This window comes from Pyrus communis, chromosome 11 (assembly GCF_041283825.1).
Source record: "Pyrus communis isolate YQ-2024b chromosome 11, ASM4128382v1, whole genome shotgun sequence".
In the NCBI taxonomy this organism is placed as follows: Eukaryota; Viridiplantae; Streptophyta; class Magnoliopsida; order Rosales; family Rosaceae; genus Pyrus; species Pyrus communis.
The window spans coordinates 8,676,110-8,694,086 of record NC_142575.1 but is presented as its reverse complement, the minus strand read 5'-3'; the positions used below and the strand labels follow the sequence as shown (position 1 = coordinate 8,694,086).

Below are 17,977 nucleotides of genomic sequence, written 5' to 3'. Positions count from 1 at the left end.
AGTACTAAAACGAGCCTTATAGCCCTTTGGCCCTAGGTTGGAGATAGAGGCAAATATGACCCTGTATTGTTCATTATGTCACATCCCGGCCCAAGACCCCACCACATCCCGAGCTCGACTCCACCATAGCACGATATTGTCCGCTTTGGGCCCTCCACCACGCCCTCACGGTTTTGTTTCTGGGAACTCATGACCAACTTCCCAGTGGGTCACCTAATCTCGTATAACTTTGGAGTTCCTATGAACTCCTAAGCCAGTGAGCTTCCAAAAGGCCTCGTGCTATATGAAGGTGGGTATGTACATATAAGGCATAGATGATCCACTTCCTTGAGCGATGTGAGATCTAACAATCCACCCCTTTTAGGAGCCTGACATCCTCGTTGGCACACTTCAGGCCAAAGATTGGCTCTGATACTAAAATGACACATCCCGACCCGTAATGTATAATAGGACTCCGAATCGAGTCGTGCTGGCCAACACCTGGAAGGTGACGAATCCATAAAGTGTAGTGATATGGAAAATGTGAATAAATTTAAACTTAAAAGTGCCTAAATACGAGAGTGCGTTGTGAGCGGAACTGAATCCATTTCAGACGTGACGTCAAAGCATAAGTAAAGTACAGTAGAGTGGATTGAAAATCATACCATTGAAGGTAATCTCCAATACCAAGACTTGCCACGAATCCTTGTCGATTCGAAAGCTCTGCTACTAGACCTGGAGGGATAAAAATAAGAGTGAGTAGGCCATAAAATAAAGCTTTAAACCTTCTAAACGATATAATCCCTCGCTATAATACCTGTATAGGTTCCAGGAAGTCATACTACATATAAGTATGAAATCAAATGTAAATCAACATTAAATCCAAGAATATTCCAAATCACTACATATCGGCAACTACAATAATAGGCAACTCCGACTCTGTCGTACATGTTGCAATGATAGGCATCTGCAATAATAGGCAACTTTGACACTGTCGTATAGGTTGCAATGATAGGCAACTCTGACACTGTCGTACATGTTGTAATAGGTAACTTCGACACTGTCGTACATGTTGTCTATGAGTCATACAGGTTGTATTAGGCAACTCTGACTCAGGTGTTATCATGGATTGATTTATGAGTCGTACAGGTTGCGTTAGGCAACTTTGACTAGTGTGTTCTCATAGATTGACGAACACTTGATTTACTATGTTGTTGCCGATATGTAATGATTTTAGAATATTCTTGGATTTAATGTTGATTTATATTTGATTTCATACTTATATGTGGTATGATTTCCTGGAGCCTATACAGGTATTATAGCGAGGGATTATATCGTTTAGAAGGTCTTTATTAAAGCTTTATTTTTTGCCCCACTCACTCTTGTTTTTATCCCTCCATGTCTAGTAGCAGAGCTTTCGTATCAACAAGGATTCGTGGCAAGTCTTGGTATTAGAGATTACCTTCGATGGTATGATTTTCAATCCACTCTACTGTACTTTACTTATACTCTGACGTCAGGTTCATTTCCGCTCACAGTGCGCTCTCGTATTTAGGCACTTTTAGTTTATTCACATTTTCCATATCACTACACTTTATGGCTTCGTCACCTTCCAGGTGTCGGCCAGCACGACTCGATTCAGAGTCCTAATATACATTCCGAGTCGGGGTGTGTCACATTAAAATATTAATATCTTAGAGGGCTAGAGGGCTAAAACGAGCTTTCTAGTCATTTCGGTTGGAGATGGACATCTTTAACTGAAGGGTCTAGAGGGCTGAAAATGGCCCGAAAACCGTCTCCAATTGAGTGCCAGGCCAAAGGGTTCGTGTGCCCCACTGGACAAACAAAGGACCAAAGAACCAACCAGCTAACCCCGGGCTGGGCTCAAATTTGAATCCCCAACGGCTAGTTGACGTTAGCTAATGTTAGTTACCATTGGTTTTTTTATTTTATTTTTTTGGGCCAATATTTTTTAAAAAAATTCTAAAAAATTTTCATTTTTCCTATAAATACCTAATTCATTCCTACATCATTCCTCACAAAATTTTCACCATTCCTGTAACATCCCACATCGCCCAGGAAAGTGATCCTTAAATGTATATTCCCATCCCTACCTAGCACGTGGCCTTTTGGGAGCTCACTGGCTTCGTGTGAGTTCCCAGAAACAAAACCGTGAGGGCGTGGTCGGGGCCCAAAGCGGACAATATAGTGCTACGGTGGTGGAGCGGGCCCGGGAAGTGATCCTCCCTGGGCCAGGATGTGACAATTCCTACACCATTTCAATTCTCATATTTTCTTACCTCTTCCAATAATCTTTCCTTCAATTTTTTCAATAATTTTCAAATGGTTTCATCTGCAATGAAAGGTAGGGCTTGGACCTGAAACGAAGATGAAGCTCTTTGCAGGGCTTATAGATGGGCCTCGGAAGATAGTGTAAGGGGGAGTTCTCAAACAAGTGATGGTGTTTGGACTCGTGTGTCCAAAAAATACTTAGAGTTCTACAAAGGCACCACTCCACCGAATACCTAAAACCACGAAAGTTGTTCTTCAAGAATAAAGAAACATCTTCAACCAAATTTGAACAAATGGCATCAAGCACTATTAGTAGCCGTAAGTAGACAAGAAAGCAGCGCCAATTACTATGGCTAAGTAAGTGTTTTCACAATTTATTTTAAATATTTAATTATATTACTTTTAATTTCATAAGCTAATTTCTTTTAATTTTTGTACTTATATTTAATTATATTACATTTAATTTCATAAATTAATTTCCTTTAATTTCTATAATTATATTTTCTAGGTACGCCAAGCGGAGGAATTATATATGAAGGGCAGCTCGAAAAACCTTTCAGCATCATAGTTGTTAGGAAAATTGTAAAAGGTGGGTGTTATTTGAAGATCCACATCAACATAAAGGAGGTCTTACGGCGGTGTTTAGAACTGCATCTTCAGTTGTAGATATGGATGATGATGGATCTCCTACCATTCAACAAACAAGGGTAGAAAATCCGTCTTCGGGTGAAAGTTCCATACCTAGGGCTATGCAACAAAATAGGAAAAGGGCAAGGAAAATGATGATTAAGACGCTCAACAGGAAGTGGCGGCCTCATTACGATTAATGGCGGAGCAAAATGCCTTTGCCGCGGAAGAAAGGAATCGTAGGCATGAAGAACCGACCAGACAAATACAAGAAGAAATGAATGATAAGAATATGAAAATGAACACTTCAAATTACAGTCCAATAAGTGAGGCCTATTTTGATAGGTAAAAAAGAAGAAAATATGACCAGACAATTGTTTACCTCTGACTATATTTCTACAATGGTGGATGATGAAGATCATGAAGATTATAGATATTAAATTTAAATTGTTGTAGTTATTAAATTTAAGTTGTTGTAGTTTTTAAATTTAAATAATAAATTATGTTTGGCTCTATGACCCTTGGTTGGAGACGGTTTTTTGTGACAGTGCTAAAACGAGCCATATGGCTATCGGTTGGAGATGGTAAAAAATATGACATTGCACTGTTCATTAAAATATTAATATCTTGGAAGGCCAAAGGGCTAAAACGAGCCCTCTGGCACTCGTTCGGTTAGAGATGGTCTTAGGCCATCTCCAATCGAAGGCTAGCTAGAGGGCTCGTTTTAGCTCTTTGGCCCTCCAAGATATTAATATTTTAATGAACAATACATGGTTATATTTGCCTCCATCTCCAACCGAGGGCCATAGGACTAGTTTAGCCCAATCACAAAAAATCGTCTCCAACCAAGGGCCAAAGGGTTATAGGGCCAAACATAATTTATTATTTAAATTTAAAAACTACAACAACTTAAATTTAAAAACAACAACAAATTAAATTTAAAAACTACAATTTAAATTTAAAAACTACAAATTAAATTCATAAAAAAAAAAATAAAAAAAAAAACTTGACCCAAAAAAAAAAAAAAAAAAAAAAATTGAAACCAAGAGTAACTAGCCGTTGTATTTGAAATTTTGGCCGACCATTCTTGTTAGATATAATCGACAGGAATAAGTACACTGTTGTCGGGTATAACCAACATGAATAATGAAAATTCTGACCCAGCCTGGAGCTGGTTGGCTGGTTGAGTTGGGCTAGCCGGTTGGCCCTTTGGCCTTTTTTTGTCCAGTGGGGCCCACGAGCCCTTTAGCCTAGCCCCTGGTTGGAGCCAATTTTCGAGCTATTTTCGACCCTCTCATTTTAGCCCTGTTACAAAAAATCGTCTTCAACCGAGGGCCAAAGGGCCATAAGGCCAAACATAATTTATTATTTAAATTTAAAAACTACAACAACTTAAATTTAAAAACTACAACTTATGTTTAAAAACTACAAATTAAATTTAAAAAATACAAATTAAATTTAAAAACTACAACAACTTAAATTTATAGGAAAAAATTGAGAATTTTTTTAATATTTTTTTACAAATTTTGGCCAAAAAAATTCAAATTCAAATCCAACAGCTAGTTGATGTCAACATGACGTCAGTTAGCCGTTGGATTTGAATTTTTTTGGCTATAAATAGGATGGATATTGGGTTATAATTCACATACCTTTGAATTCAATTTATTTCATTTCAATCTTTTTCAATTCAATTTCTTTCAATTCAAGTTTACAATGAATTCCAACTTTGGATCCTCTTCGAATTCCAATTGGGGGTCCTTATCCAATTCTGAATTAGAAGAAAAATGGGTGCAAATAAGACAAGAAGATGGGGAGTCTTATGAAGAAGATGAAGCATGGCGTAGCACACAATATGTGGCAGCCATGGCTGCGACCATGATGTGTGAGTTAACTGAGGAACAACCTCAATGGGGTGGCTCTATTGTTGGTCATTCTTACAAACCACGAAACAAGCGATGACACACGCCAATCTGATGAACAACTACTTCAACCCCAACTCGGTGTACAAAAAAAAAGATGATTTCAAATGTCACTTTCGGATGAAGCGTCATGTCTTTGAGTGTTTACTTCATGATGTCCATCAGGTTAATCCACACTTTCAACAGAAGCTGGACAGAGCAAGGTGCCCTGGTTTCTCACTTTATCAGAAGGTTACTGTTGCACTACGAATGATGGCCTATGCCTCCTCAGCTAATTCGATGGATGAAACCCATGATATATCTATGTATAAATGACTTGATACTCTTGCTGAATTATGCAACACAATTGTTCAACTTTACAAAAAGGAGTACCTCCGCAAGCCAAATCAAGAAGATCTGGATTGGCTCATTTGCAAAACTGAAGACCGTGGGTTTTCGGGCATGATAAGGTCATTAGACTGCATGCATTGGAATTGGAGGAATTGTCCCATCGGATGGCAATGAGGCTTTAGCGGAAGGTTGAGAAACCCAACTATTGTGTTAGAGACGGTTGCCTCGTATGACACATGGATTTTGCATGCTTTCTTTGGAGTCTATGGATCCTAAAATGACATTACAGTTCTTGGGCGTTCACTTCTCTTCAATAATCTGAAGGAAGGTAAATCACCTCAACTTGATTACTACATCAACAACAATCAGTACAATATGAGGTATTACTTGGCAGATGACATCTACCCAAAGTGGGCAACACTTATCCAAGCAATTTCAAACCCTAAAAATGACACCAAAAAATGTTTTACCTTACACCAAGAGGCATATCGAAAAGACGTTGAGAGAGCTTTTGGTGTTCTACAAGCACAGTGGAAGATCATCAAGAAACCGGCAAGAGGGTGGAGTCGAGAAAATTTGGACTCCATCATGATATCTTGCATCATATTACACAACATAATTGTGGAGGATGAGCGAGATGAGTATATTGATGGAGAGTTGGATAACGACCAAGAGGATCTAAATAGGTCAAGAAAGGCTCGTGGAAAAATATATGATGGACCTAATTTTCCTTTCAATCCAAGAACTAGTAGTATTTCTATAAATGAGTATATGAGGCGTTATAGGATGATATGTTCTCGTGCCACAAACAAGTACCCACAATAGGATCTTGTTGCACATCTTTGGGCCAAAAGAAGCATGGAGTAGGCGTTTAAGTTTTATATTGTTAAATGTTTTTAAAAATGTTGTTTAAGTTTCATGTTGTTAAATGTTTTTTTATGTTGTATAATTTTTATGTTGGTTAATGTTATTTAATGTTGTATAATGGCTTGAGAAATTATAGGAAAAAAAAAATAATTTAAAATAATTTGAAAAAAAAAAAAAAAAACGGCTAGCTGATGTCAGCAGCTAACCTTTGGTTTTTTGAATCGTGGCCCTGCCCAGGGCCACCTAGCTGGCTTATTTGGGCAGGCCGGTTGGCCATTTTTTGTCCAGTGGGGTCCACTAGTCCTTTGCTCTGGTCTTTAGTTGGAGACAGTTTTCGAGTTATTTTCGACCCTCTGGCCCTTTGGATCCTTCGGTTGGAGATGGTCTAAGAAATATGGCCCTATACTGTTCATTAAAATATTAATTTCTTGGAGCTCTGGCCAGCCTTCGGTTGGAGATGGCCTTAGCGTCCTTTTTGGGCCGGTGAAATTTGGTTACCATACATAAAATTTGAGTTTTGGATCACACCATTTCGGCCGAATCTGCATTCCATGAGATTTCTACAAATATTTTGTGAAAATGTTATACTATGCTGATGAAGTGGGACAACTGAGATCTTGGACCATAAAACTTCAATTATACTGAAAGATCAAGGAGCTAATCACTCTTAAAAGTGAGGATTAATCCTTGCCACCAAATTGTTGATAGATTTTCATACCCCATCAAAGTCATTGTCTTTACTTAAGTCAAGCTGTAGAAAAACACTTTAAACTCAATATTTAAAAAAACGAATTGAAATTACAGACGTTGACAATATTATACATTATCTACAAAAGAGTGCTAATAACAACTCCCATGATTAGATTTAGATCGATTCTCCCTTCAAAATAAAACTAATGCTAATCGTGTTTTTGTATCACTAGAGATATGGTCAGTCCACTATTTCAACTTAGAGGACAGAGTGTTTAAAATGAGCTAGAATGAGTAATCATTTATTGAACATATATGAAGAGGCCTTTACGGTTCTACCAAACTAAGTGATGAAGTTGAAGACTTAACTGCCACATCTCGTGTTCAAAATCCAGTCAACACAAAGCACGTCAAGTTTACTTTGTACATGTAATATGTAACTTACAAATGACTTATGCATCTATAAGTGAAGATCTCAAAATAACATTTTCTACACTTTGAGATGATTCAATTCGCTGAATTTTTGTTAGGAAGGAAAGGATTCCAAATGTCATATTTTCATTTTGTAACGTACCAAAAGAACTAGAAATGTAAACAAAATAAGTAGAATCTTATTGGGTGGATAAATGCCAAATACATACATGCTAAAAATCCAACACACAACCTAATTAAAAAAAAAAAAAAAAAAACAAAAACTGAAAAGAAAAAAAAATAAATAAAAAGATGAACAACCACTTAGTACTGTTTTTTCTCTCCACTTGTTATGCGAGGTTTTATGTTCGATATTCGACAAATTTAAATTACATTGTTACTAATTTTTTTTGAAATCTAGCTCACTATCCACCTTTCAATGTGGATAATATCGTTTAAAAAATTAATAATAAAATAAAAAGATGAATAGAAGAAGGGAGGTTCCCAACCCAAAGTTCGACAAAACCGGAAAAGTAAGAGCAAAACAAAAAGCCAACGTTGGGGTCCAGGAAACAAAGGAAAGGTCAATGTCGGTAGTTAAATCAAAATCCGAGGGCATTTTTCCGAACTCGATAATATTTAATTGACAGCGACGCGCAGAGCTGCCAGATATCCCATCATCCAAACAAGCTCTTCTCTCTCTATCTCTCTCTCTCTCTCTCTCTCTCTCCCCCCTTCCCTCTCTTGCTGCGTTGCGATCCTCACACCACAATCTCATCCTTACAGATTCGTCCTCTTCTTCTCGATCCGAACTGTAAGTCTCCTCTCTCTGCTCGCTCTTTCTCTCTCTTCTCTAACCCTAATTTCCTCCCTCTGATCATTATTCCGTTCAATCTCCCAGATCCCTAATTGTTTTTATCATTTATATAAAAATGGATTAAATTTTCGATTTTTCTTTTGAAATTAGTTTGTTTGGTTGATTCGTCGGTGGCTATAGCTGTCTGATTGATGTCCATTTGCGTCTTTCCTTCTGTTGCATGTCAACGATTCCGATTAGGTTTTTAATTGTGTATTTTTCTGTAATTTGATGATTATTGTGTGTGTTTGTATTAGTGTTTTTCAAATTTTGTGTTTTTTTTTTGTTGTAATTGGTACAGGATTTTGATCTGCTTTGCTGTGGATTCCGATCTGATTTGAGTTTTGGGGACTGATTTGAATTTTGAGTTTGTTAATGTAAAAATGGCGCTAGATGGATTAATCGGGTTGTAGGGTTTCAGTTTGGGGATTTTGCAGACTGTTGCGAGCTCAATTATGCTATTCTGGTTTACTGTGATTGGGATTTTTCTAGGTTTTTGCCAGTTTTCTGATTTTGTTTAAGTAATTGCTACTTGTATATGGCTGTGTCCGCAATGTGAATACAGATAAATGAATGAGTGAGTGATTCTTCTACCACGATGCAAACTCGTGTTGTAAAATAATGTGCATGTGTGACTTTGAGCTGCTACATTCAACGTTTGCTTCATTTTTCATGGTTGGAAAAGTAATTACTGGAAATTTTTTAATTGTGTTTGTGTGGAGTCCTTCTCTGTCAGGTTCCTCGTTGTCATATTTATAACATACCTTCTGCTTAATTTTTTCTTGCATTTAAACATTTGAATTTAGAGTAGTGTTATTCAAACACCCCCTTTTACCTCCCACACACCCTTATTAATTTTTGTTCATTGATCTTCTTCAATTCACTTGAATGAATTCGATCCAATAGCCGAAAATTGAGAGGGTTGTGTAAGTAGCACCACCCTTGAATTTATTTGCAATTTCTGATGTCTCTTTTGCTTTTTATTTGGCATGCCCACTATTATATGTCTCTGTGATATGGTTGCATTGAGTCTTGTCCATTTGTTTTTCTACTAACACTGTTTTGAAATATTTTTAAGGTAATCATGAGTGACCAGGGAGAAAAGACTTGCCCTCTTTGTGCGGAGGAGATGGATTTGACAGATCAGCAATTGAAGCCTTGCAAATGTGGTTATGAGGTCTGGGACACTAACCCTCACTCTCTCTCTCTCTCTCTCTCTCTCTCTCTCTCTCTCTCTCTGTGTGTGTGTGTGTGTGTATATCTCTGGGTGTTGGAGGGAGGTTTGGGGGATAATTGTTCCCGTTTTCTAGATAGTGCCTTTGATGGATTTTGAACTGCATCATTACTCATTGTCATTTGACTATTCACTTCTGATTGAATAATCATTTAAGCTTTTGAAGTTCTAATCTATTTGATTAACTAATTGTGATCTCTTTCTGCCACATAACATAACAGCCCTATGTGAGTTTACCAGTTCAGAAGTTTAGTGGCAAGATGAAGGAATTTATAAGATAATTCCTGAACATGGAGATGCAAGGCATTATTGAGTCTCTGTATAGTCGACCACTAATACTAATGAAAAACATTTGACCCCACTAGATTGGGTCCAGTTCTTCAATGTGTAAATTCTGTTTATCCAACTTTAGTATTTGTTCGGGTTTTTTATTTGGCTATGTTCCACAAATGTCTTATGCTTCTGTAGAAACGTTTTCTGGAATCTGTGTTGGTCCCTCCTTTCCAAACTTAAGAAGTGGTCTTTGTTGTTTCGTGGCTTTAGTGGAGGAAGTTCTAGTAATGTGAGTGTTCCTGTATATGCAGTGTACCCTTCATCTTGATTCAGTGATATTTGAAACTCTTTTTTCCACTGTTGGAGAAGTAAACAGTTTCTTTTGATAAAGTTAATCTTTCACAATTTGTTTGTTGGAATGGATGTACAGGATAGAACCTTAGGGAAGATAAAGGGATGAAATTTGATGGAAGGGGATGAAGAACAAAAATATAATTCACCTTATGTAACCCTCTTGAGTAGTTGGATTGAGGACAGCGTTAAAGTATCAAACTTTGCTTTTTGCCATCCCTCCTCATTTCCTTTCAAAGTTGGACAGATTTGGCTGTTTGAGGGTTGCTTTCCCCTTACTTGTATGATTGGTCAGTGTGTGTTTTTATTTATTTATTTATTCTGAAGGCCTGAACCTATTCCAAATTTGTGCCATTGATATTTTGGATGATCCGTTCCTCCCGCCGTGCTTTGCTTCTGTGGATTCTGAATTGTAAATGCGTGTTTGAAATTGTAATTGTGAATCTATGTTTCTTTTTGTGTACTTTGAGAGGTGTAAGTTTTGCACGTTGTGTATTCTCGTGATTGCATAATGTAGAAACTTTCTACTTGATCACAGATTTGTGTTTGGTGTTGGCACCACATAATGGACATGGCTGAGAAGGATGAGACAGATGGGCGGTGTCCTGCATGCCGCAATCCTTATGACAAGGAAAAGATTGTAGGAACAGCTGGAAAGTGTGAGAGGTTGTTAATCCAGGAAGCATCTTTTATTTCATTAGATAGATAATTGCTTCCAATTTTATTGTGATAAGAAACATCTGTATTTCTATTGCTTGTACCTTTCTCAATCTATCTTTGCCCACAGGCTGGTTTTAGAAATCAACAGCGAGAAAAAGATGAAGTCTCAGAAGGCAAAAGTCAAATCTACTGAAGGGCGGAAGCAGCTCACTACTGTGCGAGTGATTCAACGGAACCTCGTTTACATAGTTGGGTTGCCTCTTAATCTGGCAGATGAAGATGTAATTTCCCTCTCTCGCTGTTGGACATGTTAGTGCGCTGCTAGCTCATTTCTTTGTTTTGGCTTGCAAAGACTCACTATTTTTTAAGCATCTGTTATGCAGCTTCTGCAGCGCAGAGAATATTTTGGTCAGTATGGGAAGGTTCAAAAAGTTTCTATGTCTCGAACAGCAGCTGGCGTCATTCAGCAATTTCCAAACAATACATGTAGTGTGTAAGTAAACCTGTTTTAATCATGTCTGGCCCTAAAGTACTTTTGTTGCATAAATGATCTTTGGTTAATTTTTGTCCATTCACACGTCTTATAGAGTTTGTTTATACAGCTCATCCTCCTATTTCTGCAGTTAGCTCAGAAGTTTGTTTTTTAATGATGTACTTGTTACTTAAGAAATTTAGAGCAGGTTACAAAAACTTATTGAAATTTGGAAGTGTAACGATCCTCTTCTCAGTTTTAGTCTAATCAATAGTGCTTTATGTTTTAGTTTCAGTTAATAACTTAAAACAATTTTTTTGGCGTTTCAAAAACCGAACTTACCATTTTCCCTTTAATAGAAAACAAAGTGGTATTTATTTTTTTTTTTTTTAATAGCAATTTTTTAGTATTTTGGTCTCCAGTTTTACATTTAACTGTTACCTAAAACTAAATGAGTGAATACAATCTGATCGATTCCTAATATCGAAAATATTTTTTGTTTAAATTGAATTTAATGCTATGTTAACATGCTTGTTTACAGTCAGTGTTAGTTCCCCTCTGATGTAAAGTACATTCAGCAAGTGTCTTTTGGTTTAACTGATGTAATGTTTGATTTTTGATGTCCTATCTCCAATTTAGCATTGAGTTTTTGCACTCTTCTGATAGCCTATGTGCTTAGTGTCTTTTCTCAATGTTTCTTTATGTGCAGATATATTACATACTCAAAAGAGGAGGAAGCGGTTCGTTGTATTCAAAATGTACATGGGTTCCTCTTGGATGGTAGATCTTTGAGGTACATGCATGCTTAGAGTAATTTAAATTTGTTCTCTCAACAAGTTGGCATTATATTAATCCTTATATGTTTTTTCCAGGGCTTGCTTTGGGACCACAAAATATTGTCATGCATGGCTGAGGAATGTGGTATGAATCATTACTTGGTCTATCTGTCTTATGGAATTTTGTGTCATGTAACTCGGTTGAATTTGAAACAATCTAGTTGAGGATTGACTTTTTGTTATTTCCAGCCTTGCACCAATCCTGATTGTTTGTATCTGCATGAGGTTGGGTCTCAGGAGGATAGTTTCACTAAAGATGAAATAATTTCTGCATACACTAGGTATTTAGTTCTCTACCCTGACCAATCTTTTTTGTTAATTTCTGCCGTTGTTGATTTTATAGTCTATCAAGAGGTTTTTGGAAGAGTTTTGTATTAATTTTCCAAAGCTTATGCTAGAAGTATGTTATCGATGAGATGAGCCTTAAAAAATCTTTCTTTTCCTCAAGAGGCATTAAAAAAAGTTGTGGGGTACAATGCGTATGCTCTTCTGAAGCTATAACACTTGCAACAAGTCTAGAATATTAATCTACGATCTCTTTTGTACATAAACGCCTTTATTTAGCTTAATGCTTTTCGTGGTGTTTATACGAATGATGAGCATTCACATATAAACCCATCCCATAAATATTGATATAGGCCCTTCTTTCACTGCATTGAAATTCAAAAGTTCATTCATCATATGATCACTGAAGATATATGTGGAACTGAATGTGAGAAATATATTATACCTTAAATAGCTCTAATAGCTTCCAACATTTCCTTCCAACTTTTATTTATATATATTTTCTCTTGATCTGTGTTTTCGAATAAACTTTACATGGTGTTTTCCTTGGATGATTAATAATTGCATAACTGTTTGAAGGAGTAGGGTACAACAAATTACTGGTACAGCAAACAGTGTGCAACGGCGTTCGGGGAGTGTTTTGCCTCCACCACTAGATGATTATTGCAACACCAGTTCTGCTACTGCCGCAGGACCAATTATTAAAAATGGATCAAGTGTAAGTGTCATATTTACGTTGGAAACTTATGGATTGTAATAATAAGCTGGTTGGCATCATTACTATTGGCTTTTTTTTTTTTTTTTTTTTATCCTGATTGACCTGAAAATCCATGTGTATCTTGATATAGTTGATATATTTTATGGGTTTCTGGGGTAGTGAATTCGACAAGTTTCCAAGTTTAGGCTTTTTGGATATATAAGATTCAGTAATAGCTGGTTAAAAGTCGCAAGTTTGAGTCATATTTCCTTGTTCTGATCTCCCCTCCTCTCTCTTAACTTGGCAGAATACCGGAAGTCTTATTAGAGGTTCTCCTCCAAATGGAAGCTCTGGTAGATCTATTGCTCTCCCAGCTGCAGCCTCATGGTAGTATTTGGTTATTTGTTTTTGGCCTTCACATTGTTTTATGATTGTAATAAAAAATTCTAAATGTACTGAATGCACATTGCAGGGGAACACGTGGTTCAAACTGCCAACAACCAGCTACACATATAATAAGTTCAAATGGACATTCTAAACAGAAACCTGATACAGTCAGAAGCACATTGCCATATTCTGCAGCAACTGGTGCTTCTGTTCAGTTATCTACAGTGCATAGTGAAGGAGGAAAGAGGTCAGCATTAAATGAAGAAAGTCAGACTTTGCATGCTAAATGTAAACCAGAATTATTGAAGATTGTGAAACAGCATAGTGGTGTGGATTGTCAAAATGATCTGTCTGACGTACCTGCTGCACCTGATGAAGGTTCTGCTTCTGCGATTGTTAGCAACCAGTTATTTGCGACATCTGTATCCAAGGAAGATGATAGAGGCAGTAGCATGCAGCCAAACATTAGCAATCCTACCAACCATCTATCATACAGTTCCTCTCATGAAAAAGAAAACATTGTTTCCACTGAAGAAGTGGTCCAAAACTTATGCTCTGATATCCCTTTAATGAGCATTGATAGAAATGCCAAGTTTGAAAATTCCAGTGTAGCCAGATCTAATAGTTCACCTTCAGATAACTCCTTTATTAAATCACCTCAGGACCAACAATATTGTGCTGAGCAGTCTAGAGATCCTCCATCAACTGGTGAGAAAGCTGTTACATCGGTTAATGGGGTGTGTATTACAAAGGAACAATCCAACTGGATGTTAGAGTCACAACCCCAACTAGTGCCAAGTACATCTTCTGAAGTCGAGGAGGATGTGCTGTCTTTTGACAATCAAAGACTCAAGGATCCAGAAGTGGGTCGGTCAACGTATTTGCCTAATACAGTACATGCTCCAAATCACTCTAGGCCCCCTTTGTTGCATAATGAGGCATATGGTGCAGTTTATTCCAATGCTGATTGTCTATTTGTAGATAACAAAGTTAGGGATAGTTCACTTTTATCTAATGGTTACCCTGAAAACATGGTAACCAGATCTTCTGGTTCAGGGAGGCCATTGGAGCATCCCTATCCTCTTCCAAATGAAGTCCCAGGGAAGCACACTGGAAGATTCCTGGATGATGCAGCAAATCCTGATTTCAGTACTGCTGCTGACAAGGGAGAGAGTAGCATAATCTCAAATATATTATCGATGGACTTTGACACATGGGATGACTCACTAACATCACCACAGCATTTCTCCAAATTGTTGGGTGAAACTGATAGACAGTCTGGAGCGCTCAAAATGTCAAGTCCTTGGAAACTACAAAATAATAATCAGTCCAGATTCTCTTTTGCAAGACAGGAGGATGCTAAAAATCAAGCATTTGATTTACAGTCATCTCTGAATGTTGATGGGCAGTTTTCTAATAACCAGTCATTCCATCAGGGCCTTTCTGAAAATAGAGATCTATATTTGGATAATCTAGGAATTGGTAATGGTTTCCCATCTAGTACTTTTGAAGAATCTGAAAGTCATGCCAGAAATCATTTAGCATTCTCTTCTAACAAGCATTCTGGTGAGTATTGTCTGGATTTATGGAAAACTCTCTTCTATTTCATATTTATTGAGCTTCACGTTATTTGCTGCCTTCCATTTGGTTTGTTACGTTATTTGCTGCCTTTCATTTGGTTTGTCATGTGTTTCTTTTTGTGCCTCATATAATGTTAAAGATTTTGTTGGGTCGGCATATCTTATGGTTATTGATCCCTTTCATCATCTGCTCTCCCATGTCACTCATTGATATATTTTTATCCCGCCTTCTAACACTCTGGCCAAGTCCTTTTTGCTAATATCTGAGAGTGTTTCTTTTTTGGTTTATCTTTTGTACTTATTGTGTGGTCTATTGTTTCCATCTTCAATAGTGTTGTGAGAAAGTAGATCCTTGACTGTTTAGCAATTGAAATTCTTTTAAAGTCCATATTCAGACCTTTGCATTGTCTAAGAGCATATCTAATGGGAGCCTCATGGCCTAGGCAAATTGATAATCTTGCCCAAAATTGAAAAAAAAAAAAACGACTTCTAGCCCAAGTTGCCAACAAAAGTTGCCTGGTCAAATTGAAGCCTAAGCACCTTGTGAAGCCAAACTTGCCCAAGCCCAAGCCTTGGGCAGTGTGGAGCCAACTTAACATTTTGAATCCTAGTCTCTAGCCCTTCAATTCTAGAACCAAAATATATTGGTAGGTTATATCATCATTTTGAGGGGCTAGATTTTGGTTCTAGACTCCAGCCCTTGCCCAACACATTATACATGCTCTAATATGTCAGTGGTGTTGATTGACAGTTCTGGTTTTTTTGTGCAAATTATTATTTTTTTATTTTATTCTGCTAATACTTGAAATTGGGTTTAACCTTAGTTGTCTGTGCTGATTGTTGTTATTGTGGTTCTATTTTACTTTGTTCTTTTGTGCTGCCCCCGAGGTCATTCTAATGCTTAGTTTGGTTTCTGACCCTATTTGTATCTTTCAGCGGTTTCAAGGGCTCAAATATCTGCTCCTCCTGGATTCTCTGTGCCAAGCAAGGCGCCACCTCCAGGCTTTACTTCCCATGAGAGAGTGGATCAGGATTTTGACACTCTGTCTGGTTGGTTAACAAATACATTTTAGTTTTAGTCTTACTAATGCATTTCCTTGTACATGTTTAACAGTTTAAGTGTTGATCTCATTATCTACTTCTCAGGGAATCATATGTATGGTACTTCATCTTTGTTGAGAAACGCATATCAACCTCAGGCAAATGGAAATATTGGGAGCTCTGCAGATATTGAGTTTATGGATCCTGCTATATTGGCAGTTGGTAAGGGGAGACTGCAAGGTGGGCTTAACAACCCAGGCCTAGAAATGAGATCAAATTTTCCTTCGCAGTTGAGTGGGTATGAAAACGATGCAAGGCTTCAACTATTGATGCAAAGATCACTCGCCCCACAACAAAACCTTAGATATCCTGATTTTGGGGATGGTTTTTCTCACGTCAATGATTCTTATGGGATCTCCTCAAGGCTGTTGGAGCAGTCCCATGCTAGCAATCTTTCTCCTTTTTCTCAAATGTCCCTCCAACAGTCCAGAAACCGGGTCATGTCAAATGGCCACTGGGATGGGTGGAATGAGGTCCAGGGTCGAAGCAATGCAAGTATGGCAGAGCTCCTGAGAAATGAGAGACTAGGATTCAACAAGTTTTATTCTGGTTATGAAGAATCAAAGTTTCGGATGCCCAGTTCAGGCGATCTGTATAACAGAACATTTGGGATGTAATAATGCAAAATAATAGCTTTCCATGGCTTGGGGAATGTTCAAGTGGAGGAACCGAGGGCTGTGTGGTGTTGTGACCTTGTGCTCAAGGATGGGACTGACTCATAACTGGTCTTGCTCTCCGCAGCGTAATGTAGGGTCAAACTCCCGTACTTTTGGGGTCTGTAATCCTGCAGGTAAGAATTAAATACTTGAGGTTTTTTTTTGGTATCTAAACAGATTTAATTGTACTAGTTGGTTACTTGGTTACCATGGGCACCTAGAGTAGGGGCATGGAACTAATTTTTCGCTGGCAGGGTTATGTGGTCGGTTGTGTCCATCTATTTTTTTCTTCCTTAAATAGTAACCTATAATTCTAGAGGGCCCTGTGTACTTTAAAAGGGTAATTGCTGCACACTTTGTTATTGTTTTTCAGTGGTTTCCTTTTACACTTTGTTTTCAATTGCAACCAGAGATGCTCGCGTTCTTTGTTGCGGTGAGAATCTGTGGCCTGCAAGCCTGCCTTTGTTTCTGTTTGTAGAAGTGCTGCGTTATAAATTGGTGTGGATTGGTTAATCTTGTATTGAGTTTGGATTCTACCCTCTATGCATTTTGCAGGTGGGGCGATAAATGCTTGATGCTAAGATTGTATTGTGGGTTGCTGTATATGGTCAATTTCCGATCGGCTGATCATCCCGATGATGAGTATTCAACTCCCTGCTGTACTGATATTTGATTGTTGCTCTCACAACTGGATGGATGAAATCTGACCCTTTTTGGGAGTTTAATACCGCGTTAACTGTTTAACATGATAAAACGGATATAAATAAATCACACCTTTTTTATTTGTTCCTTCTCCTTTTGCTTTTCTGTTTGTATTGTGTGTTGCAAAGTTGAGACCAGAAATTATGAGTGATTGGAATTAAAAGGTAATTCGTTTCGTCCAATTATATTCCGAGTTTGGGGTGTGTGCTGTAACTAAGGTTACCAACGAAATTCGGTATATAAACTTATTCTGGTTGGTGATTTTCTGAACAAAATAGAAAGCTTTGTAGTTATATTTTGTTGATTGAGTTGCATATAAGTAGAGCTTTCTTTTCCTTCTCTAGTTCATGATGTGGGTTTTGATGCAGCAGTTTGTTGCTGGGATATCGACATATTTTCCCGTACATGTGATCTAGAATGGAAGATAGATGTGTTTGTACCTTTTGTCACTAGAAGCTGCGGTACTATCTTCGATCCGCTTGTGCTGCAGCTTTTGGGCTGATTCGAGGTTGTGGTACAACTACTGGTCGGAATTCTCTTCCAGCCTGCCTACTTTGTGGCCTATTTTTACATGAGACGGCCTCCTCAGTCACTTTGTGGCCGTTCGGCGTTCGATGTGGTCAGGTGTGGACAATGAGGACAAGCTCATTGACATGTTATTGAGTGTTGCCCATGTAATCAACCAGCTAGTAAAAGCCTTTGGCTCTACTTATAAACGCTGATTTATGTTATGATGCCAGGTGGCATCATCAGGGTTGTCCAAATGTACGGC

At 37.8% G+C, this 17,977-nt stretch overlaps 1 protein-coding gene across 4 annotated transcripts; it reads left to right on the top strand.

Annotated features, from left to right (window-relative positions):
- The first annotated feature begins 7,779 nt into the window (after nucleotides 1-7,779).
- LOC137741661 (uncharacterized) lies at nucleotides 7,780-17,387 on the top strand. 4 transcript variants are annotated; one of them, XM_068481359.2, is made up of 14 exons: nucleotides 7,780-7,929; nucleotides 9,050-9,148; nucleotides 10,368-10,495; nucleotides 10,617-10,770; nucleotides 10,873-10,982; nucleotides 11,671-11,754; nucleotides 11,834-11,882; nucleotides 11,987-12,078; nucleotides 12,668-12,800; nucleotides 13,087-13,166; nucleotides 13,252-14,732; nucleotides 15,683-15,796; nucleotides 15,893-16,637; nucleotides 17,059-17,387. In XM_068481359.2, the coding sequence occupies exons 2-13, from the start codon at nucleotides 9,056-9,058 to the stop codon at nucleotides 16,462-16,464; spliced, it is 3,090 nt and encodes a 1,029-aa protein (XP_068337460.2). In that variant the 5' UTR covers nucleotides 7,780-7,929; nucleotides 9,050-9,055; the 3' UTR covers nucleotides 16,465-16,637; nucleotides 17,059-17,387. The 4 variants fall into 4 exon arrangements, with proteins under 4 accessions (XP_068337460.2, XP_088535441.1, XP_068337458.2 ...); XM_088679315.1 differs by having other exon boundaries at nucleotides 13,249-14,732; XM_068481357.2 differs by having other exon boundaries at nucleotides 12,662-12,800.
- Nucleotides 17,388-17,977: the final 590 nt, after the last annotated feature.

What these genes read in the sequence shown, in the direction of transcription:
- LOC137741661 (XM_088679316.1), top strand. Translation starts at nt 9,056, where the DNA reads ATGAGTGACCAGGGAGAAAAGACTTGCCCTCTTTGTGCGGAGGAGATG. An exon ending in ATAATTTCTGCATACACTAG is followed by an intron (nt 12,079 to 12,661) that starts GTATTTAGTTCT and finishes AACTGTTTGAAG; the next exon opens with GAGTAGGGTACAACAAATTA. An exon ending in CTCTTCTAACAAGCATTCTG is followed by an intron (nt 14,733 to 15,682) that starts GTGAGTATTGTC and finishes TGTATCTTTCAG; the next exon opens with CGGTTTCAAGGGCTCAAATA.